Source organism: Drosophila simulans, chromosome 3R, assembly GCF_016746395.2.
Source record: "Drosophila simulans strain w501 chromosome 3R, Prin_Dsim_3.1, whole genome shotgun sequence".
Classification (NCBI taxonomy): Eukaryota; Metazoa; Arthropoda; class Insecta; order Diptera; family Drosophilidae; genus Drosophila; species Drosophila simulans.
Window position 1 is genome coordinate 4,337,771 of NC_052523.2, and position 14,733 is coordinate 4,352,503.

At 39.7% G+C, this 14,733-nt stretch overlaps 1 protein-coding gene across 15 annotated transcripts in view; it reads right to left on the reverse strand.

Annotated features, from left to right (window-relative positions):
- Window positions 1-14,733, reverse strand: part of LOC6727135 (AF4/FMR2 family member lilli) — a 31,659-nt gene that overhangs the window by 10,061 nt on the left and 6,865 nt on the right. For 8 of the 15 annotated variants that reach the window (XM_039295923.2, XM_039295921.2, XM_039295920.2 and 5 more), the window contains exons 3-7: window positions 6,420-6,528; window positions 6,192-6,322; window positions 4,682-4,798; window positions 2,433-2,766; window positions 103-163 (exon numbers count right to left, since the gene is read on the reverse strand). In XM_039295923.2, coding sequence (XP_039151857.1) covers window positions 103-163; window positions 2,433-2,766; window positions 4,682-4,798; window positions 6,192-6,322; window positions 6,420-6,528 — 752 coding nt within the window. The remainder of the gene's footprint in view (window positions 1-102; window positions 164-2,432; window positions 2,767-4,681; window positions 4,799-6,191; window positions 6,323-6,419; window positions 6,529-14,733) is intronic. The other 7 variants (XM_039295922.2, XM_039295924.1, XM_039295932.2 and 4 more) reach the window with 3 other exon arrangements.

Here is a 14,733-nt window from a genome sequence, read left to right on the forward strand (position 1 = left end):
ATACTGCTCTTTCGGGTGGGCTAATGAAGGACATCACTGAATGAGAATGGCAGAAGCTATGAGCAAGTCGGTTTGAGGGCTAGGTTAATCAAATGTTCATACTTCTCGTGCGTTTTTCTATCATCCGTATCGCTAACCAAGGGCTCCAACTCATGTAGAGTAGCTGAAAGCACACAGACACGAAATTTAATGCGGCAATCCAAGTCGATCGATAGCTTTATACAGAGTCTGGCTGATGTCTGCCATCAGTGGGTACATTAAGATTAGTTAAGGAAAGTATAATTAATTGTAGAAAATGCAGTAGGAAACTAAAGGCCAAAAAGGTGGAAACAAAGGTTAGGTTTTCTTTTGCAAGGTGTGTCAGATACGCTAAACTTCAACTCAGGGTTAAGGAGAAGGTGATTTCATATTATTGTACAGCAAATAAATGAGCCGGAAGCAGCGCTTTAGTGGGTGGTTTTGAGGTCGTGGTTGTGATTGGGTGGTTAGTTTGTGGTGGGTCAGCTTACTCGGCTAAGAGAAATGCTAAATGTAAACTTCAAATGAAAATCAATTTGTGTTTTTGGCATTGAGTTCAGAACGGAAAATCTATAATGTTGAATGTTTGGTTGAAGCGTGTTTGGCATGGTTTCCTGGTAGTTTCTGGGGATATGTTTGAACAATTTCGGGTAACTTTTATTTGGAATATAGAACGAAATTCAAACCAATTGTTGTATTCTTTCTTATGCAAAATATGTGTTTACAATTCGAGTTGAATGCAGCGTTGGATAATTCATATTTTTTAGTTGTTAGATATTTTTTTTTTTTTGTATTTTTGTAAGCACTACGTCCAATTTTGTACACTATCGCTGGAAGCTCAAGGTTTAAAGGCAAGACAAAGCATTTTGCACTTAAAGCCACTAATTGCCACTGAGATGCAGATGCACTTAACGATTTAGCATATGAGTAGAGGGGTTAGGTTTCATTTTATTCTATTTGATTGCCGTTTGTTCACTTCCGTTTCCGTTTGCCTTACCTATGCGCTTTGCTTGAACTGTAAATTTTGTTAGTATTTGGAAAGTGGTAATCACACTTAGTGCCCACAGCCTAAACTAACCCACACTAAGCTTGCCAATTCGTCTAGCCGATGAATTGTTATACATGAGTAGTATTGGTATATACGATTGATAGCGAGTTGATGCTGATGCCGTGTTGACTGATTGATTGATGGTTGTCTGGTTTGATGCATGACACTAAAGTAATTTCGATTGGTTGTCGTTTCACACATGCAATGAAACTAAGGCAACTTATGCAATAACTCCTACGCTTCGATCGAAATGAAAACGGAATATATCACACAACCTGCGGCCACAACATGCTCATACTACACTTGGCTATTTTCAATTCATCAATTCATCAGTTCGTCACGTAAAGTTGCATTGACACTGCGTGTTGGTGGGTTTCTGCATTTTGGATGAGAATGGGCACGACCCGGGAATAATCCCATCAATTTTCGATTGATCAACGCAATTTTACGCTCGGCAGTAAAGGAAATTGAATTGGTTTAGCACTAATAAAGATTAAATTTAGTTCAACACTTACGTCAGCTTTGGGCTAAAAAGATAGTCTTGATTGTGTTTAACCTTTTAGTGTCGGGTTTAGTTTTGTTTTTGGAAAGGAATTTAGCATAATTTCGTTCTATATGAGATAGATTTAAGACAGTAAAAGTTTGCTAACTGCTTGAAATAATACAACTTCAATTACAAAAGCGTTTAACGAAACATTTGCTTGTACGTACGGAAAGAAAGGGAAAATCATACGGAAATGTTCAAGATAATTATTCTAGGAAATATCTATCTTAGTTTTGAGCACTGTAGTATACATATTTATAGGTACGATTACGATTATAAAGCGAAAGTTACGACGACGTGTACATAAAAACTTGATTTCGAATTCGATTGATTGCTTGGTGGCAAGTTTGCATTTTTAATATGGCGGCGGTGAGAGGAGAAAAATCGTTTAGACTACGTTCATTTACCAACACTATTCAACACTTTTCTATTGGGCTTTTCTTTTTTGGTTTTTTCTTTTTTTTTTTTTTTGCTCAATGCTGCTGCCACGGCACAAATTTTCATTTAAAAATCTTGAAAAATAAACAAATCGCAACGATTACGGAGGTTAGTATATAACAAAATATTACGCAATCTGCCGTGAATTAGTTTGTTAGGTTGATTTAGTAACGAAACGTTTAATTAAAAATCAAATGTCAACTCATTTAGTACGCACGCGCTTTTGGATTGTTAAAAATTAGTTTTAGTATTACATATAGTAGTTGAAAGAAACTATGCGCTAGTAGGAAATGTTTCGTCTGTTTCACATATATAATTAATTGTTTTTGGTTTTTGTTTTAGTATGATAAATAAATGCTTAGCGACGACAATTTGTTGTCGCACCTTCTTTCTGATTTGTTGTTCGTTTTTTATGCACCGTCGGCAAGCCCGCACCGCCACCCATCATCGTGTGATGTGTGTGACCATTCTGGGCTTGGGTCAGACCCTGACTCTGGCTCTGATTCTGGTTTTGGGTGTGACTGTGACTGTGACCTTGGCCGCCGGACCGAAGGGCGCCCAGCGATATGGACTTTCTCGGATAGTCGCCGGCAGCGGCCCTAGACGTCGCCTCGCCGCCGCCCTTTATGCGTCGGACGGTGGGCCAGACGAATTGCAGGCGGTACTCAGTGCTCAACTTATTGATGGTCTTTTTCAATAGCCCATTTGACTCACCCGCCTGCGAAAGAGAAGAGAAGAGCAGAATGACACAACGAAAAAGGGTTTTGGGGTTTACGTTTTTAGGGCAAAAAAGAGAACGAGAACGAGAATCGAGAAAAGAGAACGAGAACGAGAAAAGAAAGCATTGCAGTGTTGCATTGAGTGTAAGGATAAGATTAATGTTTAATTTAATTAATTTGGTTTTCATATTTTTCGGGGTTTTATGGGGACGATCAGAGCACAGTTAACATAGAGAAGAAGATACCGGTTAGTCATAGGTGGAGAAACAGAGAACGAGAAAGAGAAGAAATACACACAATACAAGTATAAATTGAAAATTTTGAACATCTATTACTAATTGCGTTATATTGATAGGTTAACAGCCCCAAATATACTTAAAATACAGTTAAAGTGATTAATACTGGAGGTAGTATAAAAGGGTTCAAGCCGCAATGCTGCCATAATTAAAAAAATATTCGAAGGTACTACTGGTATTTTCATAAAAGATTAACTGTTTTATAGTAAGTAAAACCACTTAGGTATGCCCTAACTATTTTTTACCAAACTTAAATTAAAAAAGGTTTTAATAAAATGACAAAAACATATAAAATATATGTTATAACATATATTACGAGTTTTAAGCATTGCTCCAAAATATATGCTACGGAACTTATGGACGAATAAAACTCCCCTCTCAACATATAAAAAATCAAATTGAATCTAACACATATTCAACTTCACATTTTTTTCACCCATACAGAGATAGTAACAGGGAGATACAAACTAGCATAAAACCCTTGTAACATGCATTACAAAGTACAAACACAATGGCCACAATCAGAACGACAAAATATGTACTAAGTATTGAAAGTATCAGGATATTACAAGTGCTCGAATGGGCGAAAAAATCGATGTACAACTTATGCAAATGTTGAAGGGTTTTGCAGATTAAAATTGTACGATACATTCAGGTCGAGTAGCCGCCTGACTAACTGACATTCTGTCTGACAACTCAATGCTGTCCTGGCTCACTCACTGCAAGTGCAGTGAGCAGACACATGCACTCATGCTCGTGTGAGTAAATGAAATTTTCCCATAGCCGCAAACGGCGCGACGAGCTACAAATGTTCAACAGCATGTCCTGCACGGGGAAAATTGCCAATAAAAGGACTGGAAAAGTTGCAAACAGTGCAGTGTGCCCAGAGGGGATTTCGGGGGCTGGCTGAGAGACAGCATCGCCGCTAATAGAAATTGTTGCTCGCCACCAAGTTCCGGTCCAATGGTCCAACGCGCGTTCTATCTCCGATCGGAAAACGGGACAGGTCCTATCTCCCTACAAGTTTTTCCCAGTTTATGTGGCGCCACGAACATTCAATCGGACTGAAGTAGGCCTTCACTTTGCATTCACGTTAGCCTTAAAATTTATGAACAGGTCGCTTAAGCTGGTAAAATAAATTTTATTTTACTTCAATTCAGTGTACGTTGTAAGTTTAATTTTAAACCAGAGGTTCACTGAACTTTCTTTCGTTAGAAAACATAAATAGCTCACAGTTAGTGTGAATTTACTTTAGGAATAATTGATTTAAAATAGTAACGTCAAACTAAATAAGTTATATAATCTAATGTAATCTAAAACCCATAGCGCAGTCTTCAAGACTGACCATTACATTTATTCCGCTGATAGGGGTCTATTTCTGGACACAAATGTTCAACCCCAATGTGCTCATCCTGGCAGAAATGTTTCAACTAATACATGCATGCTAGGGGGCTTGAACTTGCAAACAACACACGTACACACAGACACCCAGGCTCCCCCGAATTTGAAGTGCACACACGAGTATTTGGCTTAATTGTTTTAGGCCATAGACAACTATTGAATTGGACACCCGAGTGCTCTGGCTGCGTGCAGTGCAATCCATCTGACAATTGTGTACCTGTTTTCTTGTGGTTCCGTCGATCTCCGTGGCAATGGGATACGCACGTCCATTGGGCACAACGGGTGGTCCCTCCGATTTGCTGCGGCGCGAAGGTGTGCCACCGCGCTCCTCCGACTGCAGAGAGACAGAGATGGCATTAAGGACATTAAAGATATACGGGCATTTCTGGTTAATTAGCTGCTCGTAAATAATACGCATACGCCCTGTTGACGTGCGTCATGAGGTAAAGTCAATTAATTATGTATTGTCAGGGTGCCCATGATAGTATGTCAAAAGCACACTCTCCTCGGCATTTCGACGCACAAACAAGTATTTGGGTCAGTGGCTTACTAAGAATATTGCCGAGGGGTATTTTAATTACGGATTAACTTTCATTTACATTCATTTTATGCACTTTTGATTGATTAACATTATGACTCTATTGTAATAACATTTAGGCACTCGAATGATTAGATAATTATCAATACAATTTAAGCATTTGTTTTTCAACATTTTAAAGCACAAGCAGACACATTTTGGAAAGCGAATTGAATGCCCAAGGGCACAAACTCCCTCAAACCCTTCCATCTGCGTACGCCACTGATTTTCGCACACGTATCTCAATGTCCTTGCAACATGTGCCACTGTGTGCCTCATTATTAATTAGTCTACCGTTGGAGAGGAGGGGTCCAAAATGAACTAGGAAAGGACCAGGCTCACATGGAGCTCTTCTGAACGGCTTTTGTGTATTTCCTGTGGCATTTGAGAGCGTCGACTTTTTCATGAGGGCCGCAGCTTAAACGCATTAACCCTAATGCCAAGCCTCCCGTAATGGCGGCGGCTTCTGAAATCGCATATGAAAGTATACTTCCAATGAAAACTTTATACCCTTTAGGCCTAATTAAAACAAATAATTCACGCCATCTAGGTGTACAATTAAATGCTCAACTTTTGGCGCGGTTTAAAAGCAGGCAGTGCATGGCTAACTATTTCCTGGGTTCCTCGACGACTTACTAAATCATAGGGTATATAAATAGGCAAGTTTTCTACTTTTTGGAAAACCTCAACGCATTTCATTTTCCTCTCACGGTCCCCTTCAAATGTCAAAAGCGCATAAAGCTTGTGTGGCCATAAACTGAATATACTACAACTATAACATGTTGAAAGCTAGCTGGGATTTGCATTTTTTAGCTCGTTCATGGAAACGTGGATATGCACAATAATCTTGCATATTTATAAGCGGACATCTTCTCAACTTTTCATGCGCAGAAATGGAAGCTCGGATTAAAGTGGCAAAAATGTTTATAATTGCATTGTCGACTCTAGTATTTAAGAAAGTATATAAAAGTATATTTTTTAGGGGTTTTCTTGATATCATTGTGCTAAAAGAACATTTAATTTTCCTATTCCTTATGAGAGATATAAGCTAGCTCTGATATATGTTCTCATAATTTTCGATATTTAATGCTCGCTGCAGCTGTCGAATATATAAAGGTGGAAAATGGGAAATTCGGGAAACGACACTTACTCTCGCCAAACGATGTGCACTGGCATCCCGGCGTCCATCTGTATACTCCGATCCTATAATAAACTCGTGCGATTTATATGCTAATTCTGGACATTTTTTCCGGCGCGGCAATGGCGGCTCATTTGTCGCTCCTGCAGATGCGCAAAAATCCAATCGAAAGTCGAATCAGAGCGGGATCAATAAATAGTCCGTGACAATGGGCGCAAGACAAATGCCTTCGCAACTCACCAACAAATTGACTTGGGTTTGGGGCAGGCGCCCGTCGCACAACCTCTGGCCGCGAGTTGCCCGTAAATTCATGCCAGCGATAAGTGCTCCGATACTCCGAGTGGAGCTGCTGGGAAGGAAGGATGAAAGATAACAGTGCGTTGAGTCAGAAAGCAATATAGTAATATTTCAAGATGAATAATATGGTTGGTTTAAGCTTAACTATTGCATGGGTACACGTCATGATTACGAGACTTTTAAAAACTATTTCAATCGCAGTTACTCGAAGGATATTAGCCAAAGTTGACATGGATATTTGTCTTTCTTAACAATAAAGGATTGAATTTTAAATCACTACACATCACTCATTCCTTAAATAAAACAAAAATATCTATTATATACCAATATATGCAGTTTAGAAGATATTCACACTAACTATGTTTAAGTGGTTGTACACTTGATAATTCTGTTCTTTTGACCAAAAACGACAATGTGATTGAGTTCTTTATGTTAAAATATATATATATTTCTTTATAACCCATAGTTTAATCCTAAACCTTGTTGCAGCTTGTCAAGTAACTGAATCAAAGTCAAAGAATTATGGGTTTATAGCCCTGCAGTAATACTTTATTAGTAGAATATATTATTTTGCTATTAAAATGATGTAAAATCAAACAGCTTAGCTCTTCCAACTGCATCTATATGTGGATTCCGTTTAAGTAGCCCTTCCTGCTGAACCAAACAATGGGCGCATTTGAACATGGATATTAATTACAGCAGGACGCATGACAAATACCACAATGAGACCGACAAAAAGCTAACCACTGCCACATATGGCCACATGTAAATATTTTCATTTGCCAGGGCCAGACTTTTGGGCCCAGGGCTATTGGCCAATTGGCTGGTTAGTCAAACAGTTTCGTTTCGGGCTCTCGGCCAAATTGCGGCTTGCCGCATTTCAATGCGGCAGTACGTCCGTCCACCCACTTTCTCCATTACAACTGCAGCCATTTGATAATTGCGACAATGGCCAGAGAAAAATCCATATTAATGGCCTGTTTTCTACTGCAACAGTTACTCTTGCTGCCACTTCGGCAGTTACGGCATGTGTGTTTGTGTTATTTTGCGACTTATTTTATGGCCACGACAGCGCGTATCGATCTAAGCCAAAGGGACTTGGCCATTTCGAGCAGAAGTCGTTGCATGTAAGCTGTAAATTGGGTTAAGCTCTTCCAAACAACAACTGGCTAAGACAGCTGCAGCGACTGTCCTGGCCGAAAGGACAGACGGCTTTGCCAGGACATTCTCGTGGAGCAGCCAAGTCACTCGATTTAATTATGGCCAACTTGCAACTCTCCTCCTGCCCCACAGAATTTTCGTGTGTCTACCTGAGCTTAACTTTCGTTGTCTCGACGTCGTTTCCTGCTCCACTTTTGTACAATGAAATAATTGCTGGCTGGCACGCAATGTCAAAAGACAGTAAACATTATATTAATTATTTGCAGCACCCATTTCCTTGGTTTAGTTTTAATTTTTAAACACCTAATCGGGCTCGGTCGTTTACTTCATTATATATATAGAGGTAATAGTTTTACCCTTTGACATTTAAATAAGTGACACAAAATGATTATCAAGGTTTCAATTTCTTGTTTTTAATTTGCCCAACTTCGCATTTCTGTGAATAGTTGTATACTCGTAATAAATCTAATCGGTGTGATAATACTAAAGCACTTAATAAATTAAGCTGCAATAGCTTTCTTCCTCGCTCCGCGTTCCCTGCGGCAAGGATACACCCATAACCCAAACAATGAACCCAGAGGCATTTAACCCAGTTGCGGGAAGACCCCTTCAGTCTAGACACACTCCAATATCCGCCAACGCTTTGAACCAATTAAAAGGAGCCGTGGCAAATCATTCCATGGCAATCAATAAGACTCACTTGGCCGGGAATGGATAGAGTGCCACGCCTTCGGTAGCGCCATACCACGACGGCACGCACCTTTTGCATAATTCAGCAGTAAGAGCTCATTTCATTGGGGCAAAAGTCGGGCCTACACGGGCTCGTTTCTCATATGAATTGGCAGTTGATGTCAGGAGCGTAGCCTTCGTTCGCACTGCCAAAAGTGCGGGGAGGTTCGTGCCACGTGGCAGACTCGCACCTGCACACAACGTTAGAGTCTATATACATACATATATACACACTTATTTACGACAACTTTCAGTGTATTTCCTCGGCAGCTGCAACAATTTATCATGTCAAGGGAGGTGGTTACTGCAAAAAACTTATATTTCTCCAACTGATTTATGTCTGTGGTCCAATGTGGTGCTCCAATTGATTGCGGTCACCAAATGCAGCCGCACCCCAGCATAAATATTTAAATAGTATGTATACGCTTTTTTTTCGATAGTGTGTTAAATTTTAATGGCGTATGAAATTTTAAGCGTTGTGCGTCCTTAGGGCTCAGCTAGGCGAATGTGTTTAGTTCAGGGAAATCATGCGGCTTTAAACTTGAATCATTTGAATTTCTTGCGAGAGTGGCGGCAATCCCTCAGCTGCGAGACACTGGGCCTCCCTGTGCACTGATGTTGAAATCCCGATAAGCCCGCTGACATCCCAACTATCCCACAGCTGACAGATGGGCGGGCGACATAATCCTCCAGCTGGTTGGATTACTTTTAATTAAAATTTAAAAAGGGGTCAGTGCGCTGGCACCAAGTGATTTTTAATGAATTTTCCAAAAGGTAATTGCCACTTATTTGGCATGAATACTGGTCACATGGAGCGGTGCCCAATTTGTGGTGTTCCTAACTATCCCATAAATAAATGTCCACGTTGCAGACATATTTCTTGTATAGATTTTCCTGTATCCGATGCACATTCTGGAGATAAATTTATGGCTCATGTGTAGGGGGTTGGATTTCCGTATTTTTCGTAGCATACTTGCAAGCGTCACTTGCACCATAGTCCACACACTCACACACTTCCAAGTCCCTGACCGCAGAAATGTGTGTGTGTGGGAAATTCGTGTGCGTGTTTAATCTACCCGAAGGGACCTTTCAAGTTTTATGCGGGCACAACAAGCAAAATGACACCTCGAAGCATAGTTATCGCCTCGGAGATCCTTGTTTTGCGGTCTCATATGTTTGCCCGTGTATTGGTATAGTCCTTTGAAGTGCCAACCACATTTCTGGGGACCAAGAAAATGTCTTTGTCCTATGCGTTTCGAGGGGTGAGACTGCAAAGTTTGTTGCACATTGTGCAACATACTTTTATAATTATCTATTGTAAATCATACTATTTTCAACTGGCGATTTTATAAGATTGATGTCCTGTCTTATTGTCAAATTTGTTTGTCTGACTTTGTTTTACTTTATTTTCGAAAATTTCCCGATTGTAATAGAATTTTGTAAACACTTACTTAACTCATTTTTTCTATTCAGTATTGTTGGAAGTGCAACTTTCACATTCAAGCCGCTTAAATAAATATTGAAGCTATGCAAATTATCTTATCCTAAAACTGCAGTTTGGTAAAAACTTCCTTTGTTGTTATTCCTGTTCTGTTACTTTTGCCGCAGCCCTCGGCTTGTTTGAAAAGTTTTTTCATTTACTTTTTGTTTACGATGCATTTTTGCCATTTGACACCATTTTGTCTGGCACGGACAACAGCCGCATACACACGGTGCTTTTATGGTTTCCGTTGGCCAGGCCGAGCCTACAAAGCACCTGATCAGGTGCGCTCCACGTTGGCCGCAGCCGGACCCAGCCCCACCACGCCCCACCCCATTCCCATTTTTCTCCGGTGCGTGCCTTTGTGCCACAGCGGCTTAGTTTGCTCGATTGCTCAGCTAACTTGGCCCGTGGGATGTTTGCTGCCATTTTGCGTTGGCCTGTGCCGTCTGGCAATTAATTCACTCAGCAGTGCCCCAGGCGGGCAGAAATGATGCTGCTGCCACAAATTTAATTGCCAGCTGCACTTGTGAGAATGAGACACGAGCCGGATCAACCCGAACGACTGACTGACACTGATTGATCGGCAGTCAGTTAATGCTAACAACCACTGGCAAAAGTTAAGGAAAACAATAAGAAAGTATATGAAATATAAGCCAACTTGAGTGATTTTCTTAACTTAGTTAAGAATATTCCGTTGACTTGAAAATATAATCTTTATTTGTCATAAAAAATAATTGTAGTAGTGCCTATATCGAAGTACTTTCTATACTTTTCATGGATTAAACAAAACCTTTAGATATGTTCCGCGTCGGTCAGAATATTTAGCATTAAGAATTTTATATTATTTAACCTTTTTATTGCTTATAGTCACGTTTTTCCCACTGTATAAATGCACCACAAGAGGTCGACGAGGCAACGAGGCACATCGTGCAAAGCCCCGGCTAGAGGTCACCTTCATTAAATTAAAGAAGACTGCTCATTTGCATGAGCGCCTTCGTTCCGCTTTTGCAGTTTGCCTTCTTCCATAAATATGGATTTAGTTTCCTTTCAAATAAAAGCAAAACAACCTGCGGACAACATTTAATTAGTGGAAATTAATTTACAACCACAGCCAGGGTTTTAATGAAGTCATCTCGTACATTGATTAAGGAAAAAAAGCTGTTCGGGCGAATTTATAGGCACTTAATTTATGCAATTATTGGAAAATTATGGAATAAACACACGGGCATATTAACACAAGCGTTAGAGTGAAAAAGATTTCATCGCGTGGCCACACTATTTTTTCAGAAAGATAGAAAGTGACAAGACAATTTTTGACATTTATACGGACGGACGGACAGAAATGGCAATCTCGGCTGGACTAATGATTTTGATTAAGTATATATTTACTATATAGGGAAAATGTATGGAACTATGAGTTCTAATGCATACAGCCTTGAATTCAGTAGAGTAGACAATATACTTATTTTAATGGAGATGTTTGAAACTTAATCTTTTACTCCCATAATATACCTATTGTTTTAAAGAAATATGCTGTTCCTATCTTAAAACCTAACATTAAAAATGGCTCAAGTAACAATCACATTGAAACTAAACTCTGATGTGCTTCTTCTTAAATTAATTTCACCCAAAAAGCTTTCACCACCCACAAAAGTTTGGGGAGAACTCGCGACGAGTTATGCAACAATTTAATGTCAACATACAATTAAGCTAGAAAATAGCGAGGCGAAGGCAGTCGTTAAACTCAGTGCTGCGATTTATTTGCGCCTCAAAGCAAAAGTCAGACGGCAAAAAGGAAGACAGACAGGAAACAGGAATGCAGAGGGCGACACATAGACGACGGCTAAAAAGTCATTTGTATGCAACCGCAAATCGAGGGACATTAAACTTTTAAGACGCTTTTATTGCTCTCCCCACGGCCCGTGTGCCAGTGTGCCCATATGCCCATGTGCTCCACATCGTCTGTGTCCTTTTCAATTCTAATCCTTATACCTTTTGGACCGCATGGCTCGGGGCCTTTGGCTTCGGCTTTGATTCGATGGCTTAGCGTTGACATGGCTGTCGATGAGACAGCCTGATTTATGTGGCCCAGTCCTTGGGCAAATCTCAATCAAATTGCTTGTGGCAACTGCGAAAAATCCACCGTCGAGCTCCATAAATTCTGCATAAGCCATCGGACTCTGTAATTTTCTAAGGTGCGCTTTGTTGCACTTAAAGGTACATCAGAAAAAAGATACGTACATTGCATCTTTCAGATATGAAGTCACGTTACAAAGTTGAGCTAGTGTATCTCAAAAGCGTTCGCTCTTACTTACGTTAATTTACGTATTCTAAACTTATTGTTCTAAACTAAATAAACTTAAGAGCATTCATAAAGTGAAATCAATGTGCATTGTTCTGCATATTCCTCGGCTCATAACTTTGAATGCACAAATAAACTTAAGACTTCCCTTTGTTTTGACAGCATTAACCCTTGGAATCGCTTTGCGCAAACAAATGAAAATTAAAATCCATTTAAGTTATCAAATTCTTTCCTTGCACACTCTGCCAGCCGCAGACAAAGACAACTATTCACACATACTTGGGCCGAGAAATTGCAGCACTTCCTGAGCAATTTATGCAGGCAAACTTTTGTGACACCTTCCGCCCACCTGGCAAATATTCGTCATACCTGTGAGCAGAATGCATCTGAAATTATGCGCCTCTCCGACGGCGGAGCAACAAAAACATGGAGAGGGGGAGGGGTCCAGAGGATGGGCAGTTATAATTGCATTTTCCTGTCTGTCGTCTGCCCCCGAGACAAACTTCAAATGTCTGAGCCGCCAAGAAAGATACTCGTATCTGCATCTCCATACATGCATGCATCTGCTGCTAAGCGTTATTTAATGTTGAGCAATTAAACTGAAATTCGATAGTGCCTTTAAGCTTGGAAAAGTGGGAAAATGAAAGAAAAACTATTTTCTGTCGCTTGTGCGTGCCTTCAACGGTTTTTGCTTTTGTTTTCCTTGTACAGCGATTACCGCACGAGTGCTTTTTGTCAGTGTGCGGGTGAACGAATCTGCCTGCGTCTGTGTGGGTGAGTATCTGTGTGAAATGCTCTGCTTAGTGCACTCATGTGAGTAACGACGCTGTCGACAACGCGACTTTCCCATCGATATGGCACGCGCTCAGCTTTCCGTCCCCCAATACATTGAAAGCGTTTAAAAAATCATACAAAACCACAAGAATATATTGTATAGAAAATATAAATAGCTGAATAACACTAAGCACACTTATGCGATGTTATCAGAAAGTTTGTTAATCTTGCATTTACATTTAAAAATGCTTAAACATCAATGTTTAATATTGTCACATTTAAAAACAGGCAAAGGTTCAAAGCTATTAATTTAGCTTTAATAGTATGCAAATTTTAGCCTTCTTTTCTTTTTAATTTCTTAAAAAAAAATATAAATTTTAGAAGAGACTAGCTCTGTGACTTAAGTAAGGAATTCCAATTTCGTCATAACTTTCCTTGGCGTCTCTCTATCTGGCCGCAGAATCTGCTGGCAGTTTGAAGCTCCTCCAGGCTGCAATCAAAATGCATTCCAAATGAAAATTTCCGCTTATGTAAGTACACCGAACTTACGTCAGCCATGACGGAAAACGAAACGCAAAGGAAAAGAAGCGAAAAACAAAATTAAAATGCCGCAAACAAATGTGATGTCAACTTCTCAGTAGTGAACTCATTTCAGCATCCTTCGAATACTCGCATTACCGCATTTCCGCTTTTCACGGAACAAAGTCGAGTCATTATGCCAAAAAAACTTTAGCACTTATCAGCGCGTTTAGATTATTCACAGTCTTTGTTTATCCAGGGACGAAGTTTTACTAAAGAATCATAAACAAAAAACGAGGCTGAAATGCAAAGAAGTGAGAAAACTTCGTGATATTTTTTGGCTCGCTGGCTGTGACAGATTTTATGCCCTTTTCAGTTCCTAAATATAGCCTCATTTGTGACTATGGTCAGCTAATTTGATTAATGTAGTAGTTTGAGTTAGGCAAACTATGAGTTACATCATTCATTACGTCAATTAAGTCAACATCATCGTGAAGATTAAATTACGCTATTATCTTCTATTATTTTATATTCTTCTATTAAAGCGGAATATTTTTAAATGACTCATTCTAGCCACTGCTGAAATAACTTGGCTCGAAGTAGCAGAACTGTCTAGCCAGGAAACAGGCTATCGGAAGTATTCATTTAGTGGCAAATTGAGGCAGTCAGTCGATGTAGGATTTTAAGCCCTTTAAACTAATTTCATGGGGGTTGTTAACTATATGAATATGTTATGTTAGCTTTGCTATTCAGTCTAGAAAATAAAAACTTTCTTTATTGCGTAGATAAACATTTAAATAGTTCTCTAACTGAATTAGCCATATTTAAAATTACTTTATTTGAAGTGTTTCAAAGCGTAGATCCCATTTAATGCCACGCTAGGCTTAAAACTAAAAAAAAACGTATTCTTGCTGTACAAATTTTATCGAATTGCCACATTTTAATCCAGGCATTGAACTATGCTGTTTTCGACAGACATGTCTGGCATATTGCACAATCAGCGAACCTAGCTGGATTCACTTAAACCCAGATGAACTTGGCTCATGATGGAGCGGAGTTGGCTAAGTCCCTGAATGCTGGCAATTGAAAACGCTGAACGTTGCTTGAATGCCATTAAGACAATGCAGCACAGAATGGCACTGCAGCATGCAAAACAAACATCAATGTTTGAATGGATATGTGCTAATGCTTCTGTGAATACAGATCTCTTGGCTGTGCACATAATTGTCCATTGTGTGCTACTATTTTTGTTGCAGTTCCATTTATACTTCAGCTGCATATCAAATTGC